The sequence below is a fragment of the Gorilla gorilla genome, chromosome 11, assembly GCF_029281585.2.
Source record: "Gorilla gorilla gorilla isolate KB3781 chromosome 11, NHGRI_mGorGor1-v2.1_pri, whole genome shotgun sequence".
NCBI classification, from domain to species: domain Eukaryota; kingdom Metazoa; phylum Chordata; class Mammalia; order Primates; family Hominidae; genus Gorilla; species Gorilla gorilla.
The window spans coordinates 47,534,903-47,562,234 of NC_073235.2; the positions used below are offsets into that span (position 1 = coordinate 47,534,903).

At 36.1% G+C, this 27,332-nt stretch overlaps 1 protein-coding gene across 3 annotated transcripts in view; it reads left to right on the forward strand.

The window, feature by feature from the left end:
- The window catches only part of LOC109025816 (uncharacterized), a 514,558-nt gene that overhangs the window by 361,877 nt on the left and 125,349 nt on the right, over positions 1–27,332 (forward strand). Inside the window, exon 4 of one of the 3 annotated variants that reach the window (XM_055380158.2) lies at positions 13,856–17,256. The exons of 1 other annotated variant lie outside the window; for it this stretch is intronic. In XM_055380158.2, coding sequence (XP_055236133.1) covers positions 13,856–13,868 — 13 coding nt within the window. In that variant the 3' untranslated portion in view covers positions 13,869–17,256. Of the gene's footprint in view, positions 1–13,855; positions 17,257–27,332 lie in introns of those variants that run through there. One more of the 3 variants, XM_055380154.2, reaches the window with a different exon arrangement.

Consider the following 27,332-nt stretch of genomic DNA (forward strand, 5'->3'; position numbering starts at 1 on the left):
GTCTCAATGTATGAAGCAACAAAGTGTTGCTTTAGCATTCAGTAGAGAGAGCCAATGGAAAAGCAGGCCGTTAAGGACACGTTCCTAAAGTCTGGAAAATCAATGGGACACTAAAAAGGGAGCTGAAGTGGACCGGAAGGAACCTCTTGAGGGTCATTTAAAGAACCAGAAACTGATTATGAACACAGCTTTTAACCAGGGAACTGGAGGGGGCCAGCAAACCCATTCTTCTGCACTCCAGTTAAATATCTAATAGTTGAGATGTTTTCTGCACAGCCCATAAAGGATAATGAGGAAGGCTTTGATAGCCTTAAAGAAAGTCACTCTGTGGCCTCTCACAAAAACATGATCTGAGTATGAGTGGCAAATGCATGCAGACCCCAAAATAAAGAGAGGCAATACCAGCTAGGTAAGATAGTTACTTTGTTGATTTCATAGGAGAGGGGTCCTAATAGAACTTTGTGCCTGAAGAAAAATAAAAGTAAGGAATGTCAGAATGTAAAATCTGAGATCTCACTTACTTAAGCAGAGACCTTCTAGAGACCTTGAAATTTTCTGTAATTTTACCTCTACATGGTGACTATTTCATGTAGGTTAAATTAAGGATTAACCTGCATTCTTTATTTTATTATACTGTATTTTTGGGGTGAAGAATTATCCCTTATATTAAGGGATTAAATAATATTGGGGTTAAAATATTTTTATATTAGTCCTCTCAAATTGCAATCAGTTCTGAGTTAATCTTCTATAATTCCTATCTTTACCCTCTAGTTCCAGCAAAGATAGACTTCGTGAATAATTTTTTAAAAAGAAGAACATTTGTGTTGACATATTTATATTCTTTGATAATGAAAAAAATAGTTTTGTTAACTGTTCTTTTTATGATGCCTTTGCTACTCTTAGCAAAAGTCTATTAAAAAGAGAAACCTTAACATCCTCTCCTATGACACTGAAGACACTTGCACTGACCTTGAATTCACTCTTTCAGAATGAGACATTTACATTGAATAAGAAAATAGTTGAATACTTTCATTCACAGATATAGTTTGTTACATTGTTCGTAGGCTAGTCTACCTAGAATGAAGCAATGCTGTCTCCTGGACTCCAGGCCATAATTGATCAATCAGTCAATTACTTAACAGACATTGCACACCTTCTTGGCATGGCATTCCAAACAACTATTGAGAGTTAGCTGAAGCAAGACAGCTTCAAACAGAATAGAGAACGATCCATGCTCCAAGACTCTCCTTATTTAACTCACACTTGACCAAAATCTACTGCATTATAGTGTTATGTCTGAAAATGTGGCCTTCCATAAGAATCAAATAATTATACTCTTTGAATAGATTCTGTAAGAAAGAAAAGGGCTCTGAAAGTGCAAGGAGTATCCTCAACTAATCATCGAAAGCCTAGTGCTTACATTTACATGAGTATACAGGCTGTGTATCCTGGCGCTGCAATCCTGGAAGACTGACACGCATATGGCAGGGAGGGTTACCAAATCAAACCTGGTAATCACTCACACCTGGGCATGTTTCAGTCCCCAGTGGGGTCCAGTGCAGTATCATTCATGGTTAGGTGCCTCCTTTTACAATTACTTCACTGTTTATGTCAGCACTTCTCAAACTTTTTGCTTTCAAGATCCTGTTACACTAAAAAGTTATTGAGAACATGTAATAATTATGTGTTATAGCTATCAATATTACCCTACCAGAAATTAAAACTGACATTGTAAACATTTACTTATTAATATGTTCTCAAAATATCTCTTCCATGTTAACATAAATGTGGTTTTATTTGATTAAAAAATAACCACATTTTTTCCAAGCCAAAAATATTTAGTGAGAAGAGTAGCACTGTATTTATATAGTACTATTTTATAATGAGATTTTAGTAAATCTTATTAATTGTCTGGGTTCTTATATCTGCTTCTTCATTCAATTTATTGTCATATTGAATAGTATCTTGTGTCTGGAAAAACCTCCTTTGTACACCCATGGGAAAGTGAGGATGAAATAAACAAAATCATCTTAATATTACTATGCAAATAATTCTGATCCTGCAGAATCTCTACAATGCTAATTTTATAAAACATTGAATCCACGTGCCTATCTACACTCCCCTGTGTGATGGGTTCAGCATAACCTGACACTTAATAGGTACTTTCATGTACACCTGTGTGATTATGGAGAACATTCTGTCACCCTGGATCTCTTCTCAGAACCACTTCTCTTTACCTTCAAAGAAGTTTAAGAAAGAAAAGAAGATAATAAAAATAAAAATAAATAGACTCGTGGGATCCTTATGAGGAACAAAATTATATTCCTGGGACTCTGGATTTCTGTAATCCTTCTGAAGTAGTCAACCTTAGTAGGTTCTAAAATGATTTCAGAAACATGTTAGTTTCAAAGAAAATAGGATATTGAAAGTGTGTTGTGTGGCATGGATGGGGCACGGCTAAACAACGTATCTAGATCCTGCTGCTGTTTTATCATATGATCATGGATGCAATATAGCACAGCTTATTAACATAAGTGCCATAATTTTCAGATAGGTATAACTATCTGTGAATAGCCAAATTAATCTATTCAAAGTATTGTAAGCCTTGAAAAAGCAACAGAAGTATTTTCACAGTTTGAAATTGATTTTTTGATAATGCGAGTTTAAGATCGACATTTCTCATCTATTTGTTTAGCTAATGCTTGTTGATCACCTACTATGTAGTGTGGAAAAAACATACAAGGAGATATATCTTCTGCCTTCAAATATCTTACAGTCTAGTGAAATCTACCAGTAAAACACAACAGTTAATAATACAGAGTAATAAATGTTAGGGAGACCAAGATGACTTAAGAATGCATAAAAGAGGATATGGCCCAGTCTTGTAGGAAGAGTGAGGCTTCCTAGGAAAAGTAAAGGCATCTTAAGAATGAATGGAATTGGTCTGGTTGGAATTCATATGGAACAGGGAAGATATGCCGAGTAGCAGGCAAGTTGAGAGAGCACGCAATTTGTTTGCTGATGTGAGAGAATTTCTGATGGCTAGAGTGAGGAGCATGTGGGTCAATAAGAGAGAGATTAAAATGTGAAAAAAGAGAAGGGAAGTGACTTGAAAAAAGTTTGGACTTCTTTTTGAGATAATTATGGAGTCCTCGAAGGGTTTTAATGAAAAGATAATCACAAATAAGCTTGCATTTTATCAAATTCACTTTGGCTTCAATTTAGACATAGAAGCCAAGACTAGTTAACAGACTGTTGTGCTGACCCTAGAAAAAGGGGTTGGAGGCCTACTTAGGGAAGCAGTTGAACTGATCATGGAAAGTGGAAAAATTCTAAATATATTGAGAAAGGTGAATAAACAGGCTTTAATGATTGGTACAGATGTGAGGACAGGGTGAAGAGCAATACTTAGTGTTTTCAGTAGGTTGCTGACGTAGCAATTGAATACTTTCACTGAAATAGGGAGTCCAGTAGGAGGAATATACTGGTGCAGGTATGGGAGATAGGAAATGAATTCAGTACTTTTGAGATATCCAAGTTGATATCTCATGTTGAGTATTGCATGGCATCTGTGGAGTCCACTAGAATATGAAATCCATCAGATTGATGATTCATGACATTATGGAGTTCACAAAATTATGGAATCCACTTGACTAACTTCCATAAAATGGAAAACCTTATCACTTTGCTTCTTATTCTTATCTGTGTGTGTGTGTGTGTGTGTGTGTGTGTGTGTGTGTATCTGTATGTGTATCCTACTGTATTAGTCCATTCATGCTGCTATAAAGACATACACAAGACTGGGAAGGAAAAGAGGTTTACTTGGACTTACAGTTCCTATGGCTGGGGAGGCCTCAGAATCATGGCAGGAGGCAAAAGGCACTTCTTACATGGCGGCAGCAAGAGAAAATGAGAAAGATGCAAAAGCGGAAACCCCTGATAAAACCATCAGATCTCGTGAGGCTTATTCACTACCACGAGAACAGTATGGGGGACACTAGCCCCATGATTCAAATTATCTCCCACCAGGTCCCTCCCACAACACATGGGAATTCTGTGTACAATTCAAGGTGATATTTCAGTGGGGACACAGCCAAACCATATCTCCTACTATATATCTGATGAATAGTTAAAATTCAATAAATATTTATATAATAAATTAATTTAAAATAGCATGAATAAAAAATCTGAAGATCAGAGGAGAGATTTAGAATGGCTTTATAGATTTGGAAGTCGTTAGCATATGGATGAGATTGAGGTCAAGGGAGTAGCTGCAATAAGCACAGGTAGATAATGTAGAGTGAAATGAGAAAGGACATTAAAAAGTATCTGGGGGAGTTGCAACTTATTAGTAGATAAGGAATAGAGGAAACTTAAAAGTAACTTAAGAAACAGAGGAAAATGAACCTATAAACACTACAGAAAACAAGAGCCAGAAATAAATTATATCAATCAATGTTTTTATAAGAAACAGTGGCTATCTTATACAAATATAACTTTACTGAAGAATATCCGGAGATAACAGAAATGATGAGGATATGGAGAACTAGGTTTAGAAAATGGGTGTGAACAAACCAAGCTCCGGAGAACTGGATAGCATAAAAGACAATAAATGCAATGCAGAAGGAATTGGGAGATGGGTTGTCACTGCCAGTAAATGAAAAAGGTCTCTAACTATCCCTACATCTGGACTTGATCAAGCTTCAAGCCCTAGAAGAAAGTATCTGATTAACCGAGCCTTGCTTACAGCACTGCACCTTGTTCTAGGGAAAAGAGAAGGTTTTCTCCCTTCAATTTCCATAAATGAGAAGCAACTATCACCCACCAAAACTCCATACCAATGGAGCATTCCCCAAAAGGTAAGTAGAAATGACAATAGGAGGGGGAGGGTAGAGGTTGAGTTGAACAACAACAACAAAATGACAAAGGTCATTATGAGACAAAAGATAGAAAACTGTGGCAATCTGGTAAATACAGATAAATTTGGATAAGAGATAAAAGCAAATACTTATTCATTGGCAGTAGCAACAAGAGGATTATCGGTAACTTGGGTAAGTGCAGTACCAGTAGAGTGCTGGAAACCAGTAGTGCTAGAAACCAGGAAAGAATAAGTTGAGGTGTGAGAGTTGAGTAAGAGAGTAGAAATAAGGTAGACAACTCTTTTAAGAATTTTAGTTTGCAGTAAAACAAAACTTAATTTGTTTTATGTTTTGGAAAATTCAGAATGGTAGGGAAAACATTCACTCTTAGGTAGGGATTTTTTAATTCTGATGGTCAGGGTAGGAGTTTTAAAGCTTGCAGGACCATAGATGGATACATTTCTGTATCTGGGCATTTGTCTATACACTGGAATCCTTTGCTCTTTTTGTAGGACACCAATAAGTTGCAGAACTCTTTAAGTGCCTTTGCCTTTGCCTCTTAAGGTCTTGGCTAATGATTTACCACTTTAATGCCTTAATGTACAGTGCTGTTATGCTTAATATTGGTGTCTTCATAGTTAGAACCTACTAGCTTTGGCTACTTAAGAAGAATTAAAGAAGTCCAGAGCTCCAGCTACATAATTTTGTTTCTCATAAGGATCCCAAGAACTAGGATTTCAAGCACATTGAGGACAGGAGCTATTCCTCACAGTACTGACCACAATATTGAGCACAAAATAGTGCCCATGCTTAGGAAATACTGATTGATTAGTTTATTGATTTTTGAGAACATTGACTAAAGTGACATTTACCTACAAATTTTCACAAAAGTTATTTTTGTTTTCTTTTTTGAAGTTTCATTTGATATATTTTTTACTCCCTTTATCAGTTCCCCTATGCAAAGCTGTTATGAAAAAGCATGATAAAATGTGCATTTTTGCATTTTAAGAAAGAATAAATTTTTAGATTGGAAACATTGAAAACAAACTGAAACCAATGAAAAGTGTATTTTACTGACTTATATCTAAAAATGGCACTGCCCAATTTAAGCTATTTTTAAAACCTGTATATTCATGCAGCTTGCATACCAAAATGAAAATTGGTGAGCTATAAACCCTTGAAAAACAGGGTTTATAATGGAAACAGTAATTGACCCTTAAGTACAACATCAAAAATACAATACTATATAATACAAAGCCCAGGGCTTGGGATCCCATCTCTGTTCTAACCTCAGACTGGCACACTAACCCAACACCACAAAGCCAACTAATAGTTATATTTTGAGATGTTTTCTTCTTACATGGCAGAGAAAATGGGTAAGTGATCCAATAGCCACATGCAGCTAAGTTTCACAGAACCAGCACCCTAAATATCTTTAATAAACTCACAACTCTTTTTCAGAGCCAATACCCAGTAAAATAATTGGACTTGCTTGGAAAAACAATTTATTTATTGTTTTTAAATGGAAACTCCTACTCCTGAAGTCGTGCCATGTTGCATCATGGTCTTTGGGTATGTGACATTATACCACAGGATGCGGTGAGGCTAGAATGACCAGTTGTCAGGAAAGCTCATGGAATCACGGAACATACTCAGAATATTTAGAGTTGTCTTCAACTTTGCTCTAGTTCATAGTTGGTCCAGTTTTCCCATTTTCTAAACCACAACTACCCATTTTTATCATGAGAAAATGTGATCTAAACTAAAGAGAAAAATGCAACTATTAAACTTGATTAATGAGATCTGAAGGGTGTATTCTGATTCCGGGTTTCAATTTCAACTTGGCTCTAGGCAAAGAGGGGTGTGTGCATACATACAAAGAATCTTAGCCGATACTCTTTTGTTGTTGCTGTTATGGTGTGGAGGGGAAGGGGTTAAGGGAGTTTATTGCTAAAGAAGGAAAGTTCAGAGATTCCTTTCATTTTAAGATTGAAATATGTGAGCATTGCCAGCTTATTTTTTTTAAGAAGCTTCCAAAGAATTTGTCAGCTGAAAATAGTCAAGATTTTGCCTTCTAAAATGTCATCTATTTACACAAATCGAGCAGGACTATTTGGTGTTTCCTTCTTGGGCATTCTGTTTCTGTTGCATGTATAACTTATGAACTTGTAAAATGAGTGAAATATTATTGATTTGATTTATCTACATAAAACCTCTTCCTCTATTCTGTGACCAAGACACTAACTGAGCTTTGGAGTAAGGACCGTGGGAGAGGTTGGAACTGGGACAGAGAAGGGTATTTTCTTTGTGAGAGTGTTCAGAGGATTTTAGAAGCGATGGTGTCTTTTCTAGGATTTAGCAATTTTGCTAATTGTAATTAAAATGTTGTCTTTGTATGGGGATATGAATAGCTAATATGCATCTTAAAATTTCAGTGCTTAAAAATAAATACAAATCAATTCTGATGTTACAACAGAGCACTTTTATGGCATTTTTCATGTCTTTCTTTAAGTACTAAGATCTGTCTCAGATAACTTTAGGATATTATGAATTCTATTATTTACTGAATGTTAGATTTTTTAAGTGCCCTCCACACACATATTTGAACACAAATACATACCTTCTTCCCTATTTTCTCTCTTATTCCCTCTGCCCTTCCTTATAATTCATTCATATACTGTATTTGCTTCATCCTAATTTCTACTCTTTGTGAATTCTGTATTTTCTTTCAAGGCTTATTACAACTACACATAAATAATTATGTAGTGGGTTACGGTTTTGAAATGTTAGCTGACACATTACCTTTTATATCCTTATACCCTTAGTTCTTCCCCTAAAATGCAGGAAAGTAATAACGTGGTAAAATGCTAAGTAAAAATTGGTAAAGTCTTAGCTTTTGAGTTTCGAAAGCCTATTTTTCTGGGGAAGTAGAAAGAACTCAGGGCATAGACAAAACATTTGAAAAACTACCCAATACATTCAGAGCCAAGCTGCCTTATTGCCATTAGTTAAAACCTTCTCAGCCTGGGGAGGTGTACAGAAAATTGGAAAATAAACGTTGAAAATTTAGAATGGGTGGGTCCCTGAGAAAAGAACAAGACCCTGCGTCCTTCTCTTTGGTTAGTCCTAGATGGGTGGGAAGAAGGATGTGTAAGGGAGAGGGAAAGTGGGGCAACAGTCACCCAAAACAGGATATGTCAAAGCACCAGGGCTCACGCAGAGCCAAGGCTTCAGGCAAGGACATCAAGTGTCAAGGTCACAGCCTGAATGGGCACCTCTGAGATGTCTGGTGTCCTGGTCTTCACCCACTAGTCCACACGGGCTGCTTCTGGATCCTGCCTGGCAAAACGGTTCAGGACTGGTGGTTTTCTCTTTTTCTCTTCCTTTTCAGGCCCCCTCTTGCATCTCTGAGCAAAATTCTGCCAGTCTCATGGTCTGCTGGGGTCACAGGAATCTCTGAGAGGCCTTTTGTCATATTTTTGGCTACGCTTAAGCACATGGGCATTATGCTACTGTCATGAGATGCAAACACTCTCTGAGCCAACTCAGATCCACCAGGCCTGACAGCCTGCAGCCTGCTGCTCCCACCCGCAAGTCTCCACGTGGGAAAGGAGCACCAGTCTCCTCACACTCAGCCAGCCAATCTAAGATTTCTATTTTTCCCTTGCCTGAACCTGACTAGGTAGAAGAGGAAGCAGATAGCCAGACATCTTTCTTCAGGACTCACTCAACATGTACCCTATCATCCTCTAGGAAACTGAATACTTTATCTTGAAATATGATATCTTGGTTCTAACTCACTAATTAATACATTTTTTACAACCTGAGGTTTATTTCTTTGCTTCCTTTTGAGGACTAAGCTAAGAATAGACTTGTTTGTTTGAATTTTTTTTTTTTAATTTGTGGCATATTCCTTTCCTGAGGCAAAAGCATAGAAGATATTAATTGGCTAAATAAAGAAAGTCTAAGAAAATATATAGAAAATATATGAATTCACATTTCAAATTATCACCCTACCACAATTATTTGTGCAGTTATTCATTTAATACACATCTCTCCTGCTAAAATATAAGCTCTTTTGAAGACAGTATCATTTTTGTGTTCATCACTCTATGCTCAGCAACTTGTACCATTGCCTGAAACATAGTAAGTGCTCAATAAATATTTATTGAATAAATGAATAATAACATAGTAATAAAATGCCTAAAGCAATTCTTGTTACTACTAGGTGTTACTTCATCCATCCATAATGCAAAATTAGAATTAGGTAAGATACAGTGAGCCTTTTTGTTTTTTAACCATTATTGATCTGAGTGAGATTTGAATAATCTGTTGAGAGAAAAATCATCATTTAGATTAATGTAGAATTTCTAGCAAATTGATTAACTTAGAGTAGTTAAAAATTCTTTTTAAGTATAACTCTGCAAGGTACACAAGGTTATAATGAGGAACACAAGACTCATGAAAACTTTGTTCCTAGTTCTGAGTATTAGTTATAAAGTAATTTTCCTTTTTAAGAAGAATGCTGTAAGGTTTTTATTTTATTCTTGGCTCAAAGCAAAATTTCAGGTGAATTCATCTTTGATTCTTTTTTGAGGTGCTCTCTAAAACTCTATTTCAATAACAATTACCTGCTAAAAATTCCTACTCCCTAGGCTGTTGTATCTGAATGTAGTTCTCATTGACCTAAATGGAGAGGAAAAGTGTGTTGCCGAAGGGAGATACTCCAGAGATTCTGTGTGTCACAGAAGTGTGTGTGTGTATTTGTGCACATATGTGCTCAAGAGTCACTAACCTACATGTTTTCATCCATGCAAGAGAAAAGAATTCAATTCTGGGAATTAAAAACTAGACTTAATGTATACTTCCAACTGTATAGAACATACAGATTAACAGAGGAAAATATTCCTATTCTACTCAATGATTCCATAGAGATAGACCTGGAAGTTTCTTAAACATTGGTGTGTATGTGTTTGTGTGTGTTTGTGTGTGTGTGTGTGTGCGCTAATATGTGGGCAATGTGCATGATTAGAATGAATCAAAATATTATAGATAGTAGCAAAATGGAGAGGTCCATTTCCCATAGATCATCTATTGATGGATGGCTGTTTGCTCTGCTTTACTCTGCATCTAATTCATACATTCTTCCCTAGTCATTCAAGCCAACCTTCATTCAATAATGTAAAATGCAACTTTGAAAACACACAATACATATAGAACACACAATAGATAAAACTATAGCTAGTCAGCATGTATTAAGTTCTTATGAACGCAGCATATTCTCACTTTTCTTTTTGACAGTTCCTTCATTTAGTTAAAAGTTTTTGTTCTAGAGAGAGAATCAGGTGGAATATGGGAAAGTTAGCTAATAAATTTAATTGGTTGAGGAAATCAATCAAGATGATTTGTCATTTGTAAAATAATTAATGTCTTCACTTCAGCCTAAGGAGATCAACAGAATTACCTTTCTAAATCTTTCTATTGATGTTTATATGTTAAAGATAATTTCGGAGTCTTCTTCTTGGTGTTGAGAAAAGTCCATTTTGTTTGTTTTAAATTTTGTATTTTTTTTCACATTGATCACTCAAAAGGGAAAAAGATACTAAATATTCATTCATATTTGGAATTTTTTAAATTGTAGAAGCAATCAGCAGTAGTTTAGTAAAAGAAATAAAAATGGATCTACGAATACCACTTCAGTCTTGTGCAATAGAGGAAAGTTTGAGTGATAAAGTTTCAGTCTGTTGTGGACTGACATTTCTAAAGCAGTCACCATGAAGCATGACTCAAAAAGCAGATTTTAGCATAGACCACAAAATACATATTTATATTGTAGTTTTTTAAAAAACTATTTCTTATTGTTATGGGAACTTGTCCTGCCTTTGAAATTTTGAAAGAGAAAAAGTAGGAAGAAAGCAATCTTTTTTGAGGCATGTATTTTAGGTGTATGCAGAATTTTTTTTTTAAATAAGGCTTGTTCCTTTCCTTCTTATATTTATTTCATTTTAATGTCTATAAGAGTCTTATTATTTCAGGAGTACAACAGAAACTTTTATTTTTTATTTTTAATTAATATATTTTTTTAAATTTTTATCTTTGAGACAGAGTCTTGCTCTGTCCCCCAGGCTGGAGTGCAGTGGTATGATCTTGGCTCACTACAACCTCTGCCTCCTGGGTTCAAGAGACTCTTCTGCCCCAGCCTCCCGAGTAGCTAGGACTGCAGGTGCACACCACCACACTGGGCTAATTTTTATTTGTTTATTTTTTTAATAAAAACGGGTTTTCACCATGTTGGCTAGGCTGGTCTTGAACTCCTGACCTCAAATCATCTCTCCACCTCGGCCTCCCAGAGTGCTGGGGTTACAGGCATGAGCTACCATGCCAAGCCCAATGGCAACTTTTATCACGACCTGAAAATTGTCACACTGTGGACTGGCTTTGTGAAAAATTAAGAAGATAGTGAATGAACTGGGCTCCTAGTCGTTCCCTTTTTCAGGACATGGGCCTTATCTCTGGAGGGGAACCTTGTCCAATGTTGCCATCAAGATCTGGTATGTCCAATGCTGCTAGTGGATTGAAATCTTGACCAGATTATTCATTACCTTGTTTTTTTCTTTCTACAACTTTTCCTTCTTCTTTCTTTCCTCATCTCTCCCCACCACACTTTCCTCTCCGATTCTGCAGGTCTGCAACAACCAGAAACTTAGTCTTCACTAATTATGGCTCCAGGATTCTTGTGATTATTTTACTTTCCATTTAAATAGGATGTAATTAATACCATTGAATATTCTGAGCATGTGGCTACTAATGGGTTTCTTTTTGCTCTTAAGAGAGAAACAAATATTGAAACCAGAAGCTGTTGGAGAGATTTGATCTTTTGAAAAAGATATAAAATTTGCTTACTCATATTTATAATTGTGACAAGACCTCTAGGAATCCATGCATTATGTCTTTTATGTGCGGAAAGCAGAGAATGTTTGTTTTGACTGCATTATAACCAAACACTATTAAACAAAGTTGAGTATATTCCTAGCTTCCCTATGTCAGACTAGGTAGTATCTTGTGGCCACTTGAAGGAATTTGGCCTTCACTTGAATGCAGTGGAAGTCAGTGACATTTTACTGAGGAGAAGGGGGAAAAGACACACGTGGTGAATATAGCTAGAATTTTCATTTTGGAAAGAGCAATCTGGATATGGTATGGAAAACCACATTGAATGTGAATGGCTACCTTTGATAGGAGGTTGCTGCAGTAGTCTAAGACAGAGAGGATGAGAGCTTGGACTGGGATGTCGGTAGAGGAAAGAAAATAACAGAAAGGTGTCAATAAATGTTTATCTATTATGGAATGGATATGGAGGAGTTTAAGAGAAGGCATGTGCAGAATGCCCCTGGCAACTGACTTGTGCATTGGTGTCCTGAGATGCCCTTCAATGGCGAAGGAGAGCGTTGCTGAGGAAGAAGGCCAGGATAGAAGGAAAACTGTGTGTTTCATTTTGACCTATTGCTTTTGAAATATCCAAGTGAAAGTATCCAGAGAGAAGTGGGATACAAGGCCTGGTGCTCAGAGGAGAGATCTAGACCACAGATATACAACAGTGAAACTTTGTGTGTGGTTCGTCATGGGGAATGAATAAGGCTGCCTAAGAAGAAGATAAAAGGAGAAGAAAAAAGCAACACAACCTGCCCAGGAAAATACAACATTGAAATGACGAAGAAGAAACAAATGTTGAAAAACGAAACCAATGGTCAGGGAGGCGGGAGGAAAAGAAGAAAGTATAATAGTATAAAAGTGGAGGAAAGAGAAGTTACAAGATGGAGGAAAATGAAAATAAAATGTATTACAGGCTCTGCTATCCTGAGGCAAAACTGATTTATCTTTTTTTTTCTTTGCGGGCTTTGTTAGAAGGACTTGCATATGCTAAAAAAGCAAAAACAAAAAGCGAAAAAACTAAAATAAAAAAAACTAATGACATTATTCTAACGAGACAGATAAACAGAAATTGGTAGTGGAATCAAATGAGTAAGGCTTGTTCAGTGATTATTAGGTAATTGTGTCACAAATTAGCACCATGGATTTTTCCTTCAAAGCATTTAACATCAGTTGTAACTATAAATTTGCCTTCCTTTCTTCTTTCTCTCTTTTCCCCCTTCCCCTCCCCATGTTTTCTTTCATTGCAGGGACCTTGTCTGGTTTCTACCACTGTGTCCCCAGCATCTAGCATAGTGCCTGCAAAAGTATCCAGAAGGCATTCAATATTTGTAGAGAAACACACAAATGAATCTCAAATATGCAATAAAAAGATAGAAGCTCTGGATTAGGGGGGAGAAAAACAAAACCAAAAAACAAAAACCTTATGCTTCATCCTGCTCCGGATCATTTGGTTTTAAAATATCTAGGGCTTCTCTTTCTTAATACATAAAAGCATATATCTTGACCAGAAGTATTCCAAGATAACTTCTGGATCCAAAGTTCCATGAGTCTATTTACCTAACTCTGCTGAAATGTTGGGGCAGATCTCTCTGAAAAAAGCTTCTTCTAAAAACATGTTGCCATCCAGGTTGGCTTTATGCTGTGCCAGCGATATTTGAAGAAGGCCAACCCCTTAGGGACATTGCATGATCTCATCCTCTGGCAGCTCACCTATTGGCCATTGCCCTGCCTTGAAGCCAGGAGCAGGTGAGCCTGATAATGTCCCACATCAGCTGTCTTGTTTCCTTTGCTTTTTGCCCCAGGCTTCTGTGCAGCTGCAGAATAAAAGGCCGGGCATGTGCCCCACTGGAAGTGTCTGGAATCCATGGCTTCAATAGACCTTTGACGAGTGGGAAGTTGGAACCATGATGAAATACTGCCCTCTAGACTGATCTCAGGAGGACAATTCTGGGGCGAATTCTATACGGTTTCTCAGAGGGTCCCCGGTAGCACTGAGCCCCCATTTCCACAGTCATATTCAGTTCAATAATATTTTTCCTCCTTTCCTGTTTTGCTTTCTCCAGCGCCCATCGCTAGTTGCTTCCTGGAGGAATTTCCCAAAATAAAAGTGCCTATCCACAAATCCGTCTCCTGAGGCTGCTTTTTTGGAGAATTCAAGTTAAGGAAGATTTCTATTGGATCAATATATGTACATGAAGTTCACTTTACTCTTCATTTCCAGTGAAAATGCTTTGGCAATTTTGAGTACAATTTAAATATTTTCTTCATTATTTTGCAATTCAGTTTTAGACATGCTTTATCTTTATTCTGTTATAAAACTTTAAGACTTCCAACTCTTATATACCACCTCAGATATCTTCTAGCTTTTATACCAGACAGATGATAATCTGTAAATAAATATTTAAATGTACTAGAAATTCAGTTATTAAAGGACTATTATGAAGATGTAATCCTTTTGCTGGTAAAAGCAAACTTACTTACTGGCTAGTATATGTATTTTCATGTATTTTAACTCAGATTTTATTTGTGTTATTTCAGGTTTGTATGGATTTTAATCCCTATTGCTGGTGCACTTCACTTGGGCTTGGAAACTTTTTTCCCATTTTCGTAGTAATGATCCATAAATACTTTGAATAGTATGTACACATAGATATTTCTCTTTTTATTGGGAAAAAAGAAAGTATTTTTCTTGCTGTTCCTGCAACTCATTAATCACAATGCTATATATGCTATTAATTATGCTTAAATGTAGTTTGCTTGTATAATTTGTGAACCTCCAATAACTCAAGACTTTCAAATTATTTGTCTTCCATGTTGACATTTTGATTACTAAAACATTCCTAAAGCTAGAAGGAGGACTAATAACGTAGGATTAAAACTGTGAATCACCTTTTGATTAAACACTCAGCAATCTTTGTTGCTAAATCTTCACTCAGAGACTAACTGTAAGTCTCATTTGAACTTATAGATGTTAATTCCATATTGATCACCATAGCCTGGTAGATGCAATGCATATTCGCTCAGCTCATAGTTTTAATTTAAAGTGGATATTGATGCTTTGTAATGAGAACAGTGGTCTCTAATCATGCAGCTTCAATAAATAAAGCTGAGGGAACAGTGGGCAGCATTGGTGACAGTGGCATTTGGTGACAATCTGTTCTAAATGTTGAATGTAACATATCTCTTGAGTTCACATATTCACTCAACTCCATCTCTACTGAGGTAACCTAGACTTCCGTTTATATAGTCTTGATAGTGGTAATAATATATGTGTAAATATAAAGATGTTTATTTTGTAAAATAACTCACACATCTCATCTAATTTGACTTGAAAAATTATCTTTTGATGTGTATGAAACAGTTATAGATATTTCCATTTAGCATCAGATAAATTGTGTTACTGGTGACCAAATTACAATAACTAACAAATGGGGAATGCAGAAACCAGGTGCTCTGGTTCCTGGCCCAGCGATATTCTAGATTTCCACTGTTCTCTGCTTTATGTTCTCACTACGCATTATCTCCTCAACTAGTGTCTTCCATACACAAACTCACTCTCTCTCTCACATTCTTCCCTCCTCCACCTGTTTCAATAAATAGTGAGATACACACTGGGAACTAGAACAGCTGAATCTTTTGTAGTTTTAGTCAACCTGAGTTTTGGATATAATCTTGCTGTGATGGTTAATTTTATGTGTCAGCTTGGTGAGGCTGTAGGACCCAGTTATTTAATCAAACGTGGAGTGAGGCATTGTCAGATCATGGGGAACATCTATAATCAGTCAACTTTAAGTAAAGGAGACTACCGTGCATAACATGGTTGGGTCTCATCCAATCATCTGAAGGCCCTAAAAAACCAAACACCACATGTTCTCACTCATAGGTAGGAATTGAACAATGAGAACACATGGACACAGGAAGGGGAACATCACACACCGGGGCCTGTTGTGGGGTGGGGGGAGGTGGGGAGGGATAGCATTAGGAGATATACCTAATGCTAAATGACAAGTTAATAGGTGCAGCACATCAACATGGCACATGTATACATATGTAACAAACCTGCACATTGTGCATGTGTACCCTAAAACTTAAAGTATAATATTAAATAAAAAAGAGCAAAAACTGAAGTTTTCCAAAGAAGAAGACATTCTGCCGCAAGACAGTAACAGCAACTTGTGCCTGACTTTCCAGCCTGTCAGCCTGCCCTATGGCTTTCAGACTTGCCGGCCTGCCAGCCTCTGCAATCCTGTGAGCCAATTCCTTAAAATAAAGCTCCTGATATAACGTAGGGTATATATATCCTATTGGTTCTGTTTCCCTGGAGAACTCTGACTGATGCACTTGCCTTACGTTTTCTGAGAATATCAATATAATACAATTTGTACACCACTGACATTGTTATGTTCCTTAAAGGATCTCTGTACATCTGCTCTTGCCCCTTTCTACTGTCCTTACTCCTTGCCAAAATTTCAATTTTCAATTGTAGTTTTGATACTATAAATTCTCTTCATTTCTTGCATCCTGTCTTAGCAATATTTTCTGTCTTGAAAGTCTTTCTATTTTCTCTATTTTATCTCTAAATTAGTGAGCATGATCTTAATGGATAGAACAAAAAAAAAACTGCCATCAACCGACTCCCTTCAATCTTCCTATTAATAAACTAAGTAGCACTTTACTTTATACTCAAAATATCTTACATTAGTCACACACACATACACACACACACAAATACACATAAATGCACATACACACTGAATTCTAAGGAATATATCTTATTTTTTCAATTGTATAGTGCAACCTATTTATAGTTTCACAGCAGAAGGCTGAGGAGCAAGGAATCACCTACTATAAACTCAATCACAAATACTGATGTTCATAATTAGGGTTTGAATACTTTGATACTTATGGCATTTGCCTGCTAGTAATGAGGTAGTGAGGCATTTTGGTTGCCTACTGGAATTCTCCTGGATATTCTACATAGAACTGAAATTAAACCTGGTCAAAATTAACTCCCAACTTCTTTTTCCAAACTCTTTTTCTCTTTTATTGTATTCCCCATTGGGTTATTGGTAATATCATCCACTGTTTTCAGTGACTCTTGATTGTACATTTTTCTTCACTATATGTCTCCAATGGGACCCCAAATTCTGCTAATTCCATTCCCTGCTAAATGCACCATGATCTGTTCAGCTTCTATAACTTTTCACACTGATTCATTCATTTAATAAATGTTTATTGAACGTGTAATTTATGTCAGGCATGGTTGTAGGTGCCCACGATACATTAGGGAATAAGGCAAGGAAGTGTACCTTTGTGGAGTTTACGTGTCAAAAGGGTAAGACAGACAATTGACAGTTAATATAATTAATTAATTATGTATGATAGAAGATTTTTTTTTTCATTAAAGAAAACAGAACAGGGCAGACACCCTGTGAACTGGCTGACTCAATATGTATTTAATAAACATTTTAAAAGTAACGGATTGACTGAAAGCATAGTGTGTTAACCTCTAGGTGTCTTGTGTTCAGTGTCCTAGAAGAAACAAGTTATACTTAAATAAGAACTTAAGTTCATTTATTTGCTTTGGGTGGGTGAAAGTTTTGTTTTGATTTGTTTGCTTTTTGTTTGTCTTTGGTAGAATAGATGAGCAGTCTCAGAAGATGCTGAAAGCGTAAAATACCAACTGAGTTGTCTAAATAAGCACAATATTTTGCTTTAATCCTCCCTTCCTTCCTTCCTTCCTTCCTTCCTTCCTTCCTTCCTTCCTTCCTTCCTTCCTTCCTTCCTTCCCTCCAATTTAGCAAGACTATGTAATTCCTACTGTGATACAGGAACTGTGCCTGGCACTGGAGATACAAGGCTTATGAATAAAGAGCCACTGAACTTTAGGCTTTCACAGTCAGGTGGGGAAGCATGCATGTTAAGTCAATGGAAGTCATTAGAGCTCAGTGAGTGAGAGCTAGGGCCCTGGAACTATATTCTCAGGCTTAATTCTAAGTTACTCTGTTTCTGTGGGCCTCATGCTACTTTTCTGCACAAAAGAAATAATAATAGAACCTACATTCGATGGTTGTGTTAGGAATAAATTAGTTACAATTTATCAACTGCATAGAAAATACCTGGCATACAGTAATTATTTAATAAATTTTTCAATCTTTTTATTATAAATATAATAATGAGGAATGTTCAGAGAGAGAAAAACATGCTTGGAGAATATGGAAGCCTATATATGGTTGAACTAAAAGTTAAAAGGTGATTTTATATTATCTTTAAAGGAAGAAGTGAAATCAGATTTCCAGAGTTGAGATGGGGATCAGGTTATTTATGGACTCAAAGATACAGTGAGTTTGGGAAGAGCCCTTGGTGATGAATAGAAGCAAGATATGTTGAAGAGCAAGAACTATGTTTGAAATTTCAAGATAAAACATATTAGAGAATAGAGACAAGGTGGAACTACCTGGGAAATATACATGGCAGGAAAACCAACTCTTTGTAAAGCCATAGAAAGATAGTTGAGTTTGGGCCAGGTGTGGTGGCTCATGCCTGTAATCCCAGCGCTTTGGGAGGCTGAGGGAGGTGGATCCACTTGAGGCCAGGAGTTCAGGATCAGCCTGGCCAACATGGCAAAACCCCATCTCTACTAAAGGTACAAAACATTAGCCAAGCATGGTGGCACACACCTGTCGTCTTAGCTACTCAGGAGGCTGAGGCAGGAGAATTGCTTGAACCTAGGAGGTGGAGGTTGCGGTGAGCCGAGATTGCACCACTTAACTCCTGCCTAGGTGACAGAGCAAGACTCTGTCTTAAAAAAAAGAAAGAAAGAAAAAAAAAAGTCGAGTTTTTACTTTAGTAGTTAAGCTAGAGCTTCATTATTAGTGGATTATTTTTGGCAAATAGTTGTTGTTTGCATCTTAAATTGTAACTGTTAACTTCAAAGTGCTAGTCATTGTTTGGGACTTGAGAAACTTGAAACTTTGTAATTTCAAAATTACACCATCCTTAGCAGATTTTTATGTTTATTCTATGTCCTATGTTTCCCTAAATATAAAATGAACTTGAGTACTATGAAATCATTTATATTCTCATCATTTTAATCTTCTTTCTAGTTAATATTTTAAACTACAGAATTTCATATGTTATGATTTTTGCTTGGCAGATTTTTTTTCAGGTTATACCTAAATATGAGTTCATGAACACTTTTATGTGATGTATACATGTTAACACTAATTTCAATTAGATAATATATTACATTGCTTCTCATTGTTAATGTGTAATGGAAAGATAATATTTTTTCCTAAAAATAAAAAGAATAGCAATTTACTTCCTGACATAAAGTAATCTTAATATATATACTCATACACAAAGTCCATGAAGGTGTGTATTTATCTTCAAAGAGAAAAATGACTTAGAAAAAAGGGCAAACTTGCTTTAAAATATTGATTTTAAATCAATATTGCATGACATCTTTTTATCTACTGTCTGGAAGAAATAACACATTAAACTTTTTATTAAAAGTAAGTTAGAGTAACTGAGAACATTTTCAATTGCATAATAAAGATTTGTGTCAGACATAAACAATGACTTTCTGTGAGCTCTGCTCTGACATTGAACAAATTTAGAATGACATTCACTATCCAACAAGGTTTTTCCTTCTGAAAACACAGCCCACTAAGAATCTCCAAACCACTCCGCCTCCTTGGTTTCTGTATAAAGCACCAGGCAAACTTGAAAAAAATAAACTGACTGGCTAGGGCTTGGTAAGGAAGCCTGAACAATGGGGAGGCTTAAGCAGAATTTTCCGAGAAGCCTATAGCTGCCAAACCAGGCCTTCAGAACCTGCCCTTTTCTGGCCAGGATGGAGTAGCAGAGGAAGAGGATAATCGTAGAGCAAGCAGACCACATCCCCAAGCTCTACATAGTAGTGTATCAACATTCATTCATTCATTCATTCCACTTATGCAACAAATCTTTGCATGCTAGGCATTGTTCTTGGTGCTAGAATACAATGGTGTTCCTGCCCTCAGTCTAGCTCAGAAGACAGATAAAATAACTAATAAATATGTGACAAGTCAGGTAGCAATGTATCCTGTGGAAAAAGCTAAAATAGAAGGAGAAAAGGGAACATTGGGGTGGGTTTAGACTTGCCAGGTAAAATACAGGACACCCAGTTAAATCTGAATTCCAAATAAATCCAGGTAATTTTTTTAGTGTAAGTATGTCCAAAGCATTATTTGGAGCATTCTTATATAAAAAAATGGCATATTTGTTGTCCATCTGAAATTCAAATATAACTGGGCACCCTTCCTCCCACCCAGGACCCTACATCTGTGAATCTTATTTGGGTTAGAAGAGGGAGAAGGATTTTTATCTTTATATTGAGTAGTCAATGAGGTCTTCTGATGATATGATCAAAAGAAGATACCTAAAATAAGTAAGGGAGTGATCCATGCAAATATTTGGAGGAGGAGTATTCAGTAGAGGGAAAAGCATGCGAGTGAAAAGACCCTGAAGCCTTGCAAGTTACAATTATAATTTAAGTTGTATTCACAGTTGTGTTCCCAAACAAAGCATCCATAAAGTCCGATTGTCAAACATCTAGTGTGGAGTCTAGATGTGGCTAGAGAGTTGATTATTAGACCCATCAAGTCACCCAGAAATCCCCTTCTGATTCTGCAGAGTGTCTGTTCTTTAGCGAGAGGAACCACTGATGCTTGCAACTGACTTCTGAGTAACTACTCAGAGAAACTACTCAATGGAGTAGTTCTCAATGGAGTCCAGGCAAAAGGACTTTGCGAACTGTAAAAATACCACCTGTGTTGAGCCTGAAGACCTTTAGTGTCTGGGTTTTATTTTTTTAAAAAAAGTCTGATGCTGAGTTGCTTATCTGTTTCTTTCCAAATGCCCAGAACCTCACAAGTTAGTCGGCAAAATTGGACGGAAAATTTGGCCAGAATTCTAGAACATCCAATCCTGGTTCTTGCCAGAAATATCAAAAGAGTAGTCTTTCTTGTGGTACTTAGGATCTTCTGACTTCAGGTCCAGTTAAATACCAGGCACTTTCTTTTTCCTTTCTGGGTGGGAGAGTATGAAAGGGTATGAAAAAACGAAATACCTAAGGTAGGGTCTGAGAAGAAAATATATCTCAGCATTTAAAATTTTTCCTATTTTTAGATCCTTGATTGAAAGTAATGTAAACTAATGAGTTTGAATGTTTTTCTTTTGAAGTAAAAAGAGCTGCATAGAAAAGAAAGTGGTGCCTATCTCTGTGCCAAGACCAAAGAGTAATTTTGTGTCCTGGCCATTCAAGTTGTGGGTTGCTTTTCCACAACTATGCCTCCACTGCTATTACTTAGTCTGCTCAGAGCTCTATGCTGACTGGTGCCCACATAATCTAATAATGAGCCAGATGCTCCTGCCGTGTATGTACTCTTAGATGGTGACTTTGGAGGAGATTTAACTCTTTCATGATCCTAGGAGGCAATGGCATGGAAAAGACTAGACAGTTACCTAACATCCGGAAATTAATTCAGCTTGCAAACTACTCTATGTGCAAAAAGGAACGGAGTTAACAGTAACAGAACACCAAGAAAGAGTAGTGGCTTAGAAAGATTTCTTTTTTTAATGTTTTGGGGTACTGAAAATTATATTCAAATTATCAGGGATTTATTGGAGACTGTTAATTAAATAAAGACAACACAGTTTGTCAGAGATAAGATATCTCCATGTTGTGTGGAGTGATATGTATTCAGAGTTCAGTATCTAGTAGGAAATGTCACTTGGCTAGATGATGGCCCCAGGAACAAGGTTTTGCCTTTCGATTTTGAAGAATCTAAAAGGTATCTAAAATGATGTGTAACTAGACAATTCCTCTTTAACCAGACATCTGTGGACACCTCAGGAATAATAAGTATTCCAGAAATATAGAGAATGAATTATGCTTCAGGATTTTGCTCCAGATATGTCTTCTTAGGGTGTCAATGTTGGTTGAGCTGGTTTAATCATCACTCTTTGTGGAATCCAACTCATAATTATAGAAGGGAGAGTAGAAAGCTTCACTGTGAAAGATGGCAGATCCTTAGTTTGACAGTTTACTTATTTGCTTATTTAAAATAGATTTTTATAATTTTAACAAAATATATGGAAATATTAGTGAGTATCCCTAAAATATATAGAATAAAATAAAAATTTATTCCCATTAACTATAGGTGACAACATTACTGATGTTTTTTAAGTTTTTTCTATCTTTTCAAAAAAACTGTACCTATATATTAATTAGTGCTTCATTTTCCTATAAAATTGCATAATCCTCTATATATAGTTTTGCTTTCTGCTCTTTGGCACTTCACGTTATACTTTGCATGGATTTCATGCTATTAAGTGTTCTTAAAAACATGTTTTTCAGAGGTTACACATTATTCTGTTATATGATAAACCATAATTTATTAAATCATTTTATATTTCAGGTAGTAATGATGACTCCAAATTTCTACTAAAATGATTATTCAGCAAACAACATTATACATAAAATTTTACATAAATGTCTTGAAATTTATTTTAGAAGTTTTTTTTCTGATGTAATTCTCAGATCAAAATATATAGTCAATTTTAAGATTTGTGCTACATATTGACAAATTGCTTTCCAGGAACATTTGTTCATTGCAAGATTTTATAGCAAGTAATCGTGTGTGTGCATTTTAAGCCTTTTTTCTAGTCTGTTTTCTTTGCTTTTTTCTTGTTGGGACTTTGATGTTTTATAAGGTTTGTATTTGTCTTCCAGTGATTAGCTTTGAAGTTATACCTCACTGTAAGACCCTTAGTCCCCTGTTCTTTTAGATGACATAGTGTGTACATATTTTTTATATACATTACTATGGATGCTCTGTTGTCCATTGATGCCTAAAAAGCGATCCTAAAACTTAGCGTCATAGAACAACAATATTTTATACCTCACAATTTAGGGAGTAAGAATTCAGATAGGGCTCAGCTGGGCAATTCTTCAGCTCCCTATTTCATTAACTTATCACTTGTTGGTGTTCAGCTGCTAGCTTGACTGGTCCAAAGGTTTCAAAATAGTTTAACTTGTGTGTTGGTGGCTTGGTGGAGGTGGGCCAATAAATTAAGCTCAGCTGGGACCCTCTTCCTTCCCATGTGGTCTCAGGGCCTTTCCAGGTGATATCTTCAGCAGGGTATTCAACCTTACCATATGGCAGCTCATGGCTCAAATAGGGGTATTACAAGGAGACTGGGTGAGCTCTAAGGGGCTTCTTATGACCTAGCCTCAGCCTCAGAAGTAGTTGAATTTACTTGCATTTGATTCAGTAAGCAAACACTAGGGTCAGCCCTGATTTAAGTGGAGAGGAATTATACTTGAAAGAGAAGTCTAGAAAATAATTTGTGGCTATCTTTAATCTACACCTTCCATCTTCTGGCCATGAATTGTTTACTTTCTCTAACATATAAAATACTTTCATCTCCTCCCAAGGTCTGCAAAAGTTTCATTCTCTTATGGCATCAGCTGGTAGTCCAGAATTTTGTCAATTAAATCAGGACCATGTACTCTCTGCACTCTTGCTTCCCCCTGCCACAATATGCAGGGTTGGGATAGAGTCATTACAACAAATAATCCAGTTGTATAAGGTTCACAGCAATTTCTGAAATCCAGCATGGTTTGGGGCTTGTTGACTCCCTAAAAATGATTCTCCATGAGTCTTGGCTATAATACCCTCTGGGTTCGTGATTCTTCCCTTTGAGTTATCCTTTCTTTTCCAATAGAAATTACCAATATTTACATCTACATATTAATAGCTTTCTCAACCAGCTCTGTAGCTGTAGAAGTTTTGAGGTTCAAAGCCCTCTTATTTTGTACAATTTGTGTCCATTTTAGTCTAACCCAATGTAATTAATTTAAAAAGTTTTTGATTTTTTTTCTTTTTTAATTTTTTTGAAACAGGGTCTTGCCATATTGCCCAGGCTGGTCTTGAACTTGTGGCCTCAAGCAATTCTCCCACCTCAGCTTCCTGAGTAGCTGGGATTACAGGCCTCAGCTCCTGTTCCTGGCTCAGTTTTTGGTTTCTTAGTTATCAATGAATAATATACTCCTTTAGAGAAAAGCCATGTCTACAAATCTCTTTGAGATTAACCCTTTATCTTAGGCTCCCTATGAGACTGCTGAGTGAAAACACCCTAAAAACTCTTAGAAACTTCACTGTCTACTGATGAACATTTTCTTAGTATGACCCCTTCTGTAGCCCATGCTTTCCTCAGAACCTAATCCACTACATCAGTGCTTTTACATTCATTCCCATGCTCTGTAGTGTCCTCATGGCCACTATCACCAAAGAATACATAGTTCCTATATAGAAGGTGTACATTTTTTTTCTGGCACTTGCTAAGTTTCCCTACCACTAGCTATAACCCCCAACATGCCACCCCATTTTTCATAGTCTACTGCTGCTTCTGTTGCCTCTTTCCACAGGGATTTCTGAAAGGCTTTGTCAGCCTCAGCTGCTTTAATCAACACTTACACAATTGGAAATTTATCTTGCGATTTCCCTGGAAATGGAGTTCACGAATTTTGTTGTTGCTGTTTTCCTTACTGCGTAGAGTCCAAGAAAGGAGAGAAGAATCAGATCTAACCTGCTTACCATCTTACTACCAGAATTAAAATGAAATTATTTTAATATTCTTATATATTTTTTAAAATGATCCCTCTTAGGGATGTGTGTCAGAATGATAAGGGGTAAAAAAGAACATTTTGAAACAGCCGATTTGATATTACCTTAATTTGTATGAACACAATTTATTGAGGCCACTTGGGTATCACAATTTTTATTAACAAGTAATATGTCAAATGAGACACCCCATCGTTCATTTCAGTAATGAGTTCAGATGGGGGTGAGAGTTAGAGATAAGATGAGAAAGTATATTGCATATATTAATGAGTAAAGTGGAAAGGAGGAAAAGGAGATTGGCTAAGAGGAGGGGAACAATGTCTAACAGCTAGTTTATAAGAAGTGACAAAATGAACTGAAGTCAAAGCAACTAAATGGAGAAGGCTGTCTGAATGGACTTCTCAGTGAATATGACATTAATCTCGGAGGAAAAGTCCACAGTGTATTTACACTGAAAGAAGCATGCATGTATTATAAAATCCAACATAAAAGTTAAATAAAGTTTTAAGTCAAAATAAAATATTCTATCTGGAATTCTCTTCAACCTGATCACATAGCTGGCTCTCATCATTCAGTTCTCAGGTTAAATGTCACCTGTTGAAGAAAGACTCTGAATTCCCAACCCAAAGTACTCCCTAAATCTCCACCTCATTAGCCCATTTTATTCATAATAGCACATTTCACTCCGTTTTCAGTTTATTTACTTTTCATTTTTATGATCCTTTGTTCCATTCATCCCAATCAATTATCAGCTCCATTACAATGATATCTTCCAGATCTTTTCAACGCTATTTTCTCTACATCTGGACAGATCCTGGTGCCTAGTAGGACCACAATAACATTTTGTTTGTGAATAATAGAGACGGCATGGAAATTTCAGCCTGTCAACAGCATGCCACAGGGGTTTCCACTTGCAGGGATCTAGTCCTTCTTTTCTGCTCTTAGGCATACTTAGATGCAGGTGGGAGTTTGTTCCAACAAATTGGTTATTTATAATATATAAGAAGCTAAAGACTGTATCATTTTTCTGTTGCATTGGATCATCTCATCAGCAAATTTTGAGTTTGTAAGGTATGTATTTTGTTTCCAGTGTGGTCTAGTCATAGAGAGTTTTATCTCCTACTTTCCAAATGTTGTTTGTTTCTTATAAATGGTTTCACTGGCTGTTTAATTAGCCAGGGCCTTCCTAACATTATTATGCAATGATAATGGTGAAAGAGAATTCTTTCACCATTGGTGATGAGAATGGTGATGAGAATTCTTCCCTTGTTCCTGAATTTAATGAGAATATCTCTAGTAATTTCACAATAAGGTGAGGCTGATGAATGATTTAAGAGCTCTTCTATATCATGGTTAATGAGTAATGGGATTTCGTTTTATCCAATCAGATGTTTTCATAATAGTGCTGGTATTTGGTGATTTCACATCTATGTAACTGAGATAAATGCATAATTTCCTTATTTTCTTGTTATCCTTATCAAATTTTGATACCATATATTTAATTTTTAAAATTAAAAAACTAGCCAGGCGGGTTGTTAAAGCCTGTAATCCCAGCACTTTGAGGCTAAGGTGGGCAGATGGATTGAGCCCAAGAGTTTGAGACCAACCTGGACAACATGGCAAAACTCCATCTTTACAAAAAACACAAAAATTAGCTGGGCTTGGGGGCACATGCCTGCAGCCCCAGCTACTTGGGAGGCTAAGGTGAGACCACCGATTGAGCTCAGGAATTTGAGGCTGCAGTGAGCCATGGTTGCACCACTGCACTCCAGCCTGGGCAACAAAGAACCACCCTGTCTCAAAGAATGAATAAGTAAAAATTCACTTTAATTTAATTTAAAAACTACTGTTTATTATTTTTAGATCCTAGAATAAGTAATATAAGGCCGGCAATTTTGTTCTTTGAACACTTAAAAGCAAAAGCTCATTAGTTAAAATAAAATACCATTTTGGCTTAGAGCCATGTTTGGAGATAATTTTTTTTGTAACATATCCAATTAATTCAATGTTTACTTGTATATATGGATTGTCTAATTACACTTGGTACAATTGATAAATGTATATTTTATCAGAAAATTGCCCAATTCATCCAACTTATCAAACTAATTAGAATTAGGCTTTTTAATCTTCCATGACCATCTTTATCAAATGATTATGTTAAAAAGTGTAGTTGTTAGGAGCACAGGTTTTGGAGTAAGGGTGAGAGGATTCTTCTTTGAAATTCCATCACTGATACATAAGAAACTTTGCTATAATGGCAAGTGAAACCCCCAATTTCAGTGACCACATTTATTAAAATAAACAAAACAGAAATAAACACTTTAGAGTTTTGTTTTAAGGATTAACTGAAATAATAGGCAACGCTTAAGTGTAGTGTCTGCTACAGAAAAAGTACACAATACATCACAGGTATTTATCATTATAATTTCAATCATTGTTTCTTTCTGGGTTTTATTTGCCGGGAATTTTTCTCTTCTTTTATACTTCTTGAATTTATTTAATATTTACATTATCTTTTTCTTTTATAATAAATCATTTTCTGCTTTTATCTTCACTATTATCTTTCTTCTATTTCCCTTAAGTGGGTTTTCTTTTTCTAACTTCTTGAATTGAACTCTTGGTTTATTTTCATTTTTTTCTTATTTAATTGCAAAAATATTACAAGGCTGTGATTTTGTCTCTTCATACCACCTTGGCTGCATCTCATAAAAGTTAAAATGCAATATACTAATTTTTATTATTTTCTAAATTATCTTTAACTGTTAACTTTTATTTCTTTTTGGTCTGAACAAAGTTATTTAGAAAAATTATAGCAACTTTTCTAATGGTTAGAGTTTTTGCTTGTTTTGTTTCTTTAGCCTTTTATTAT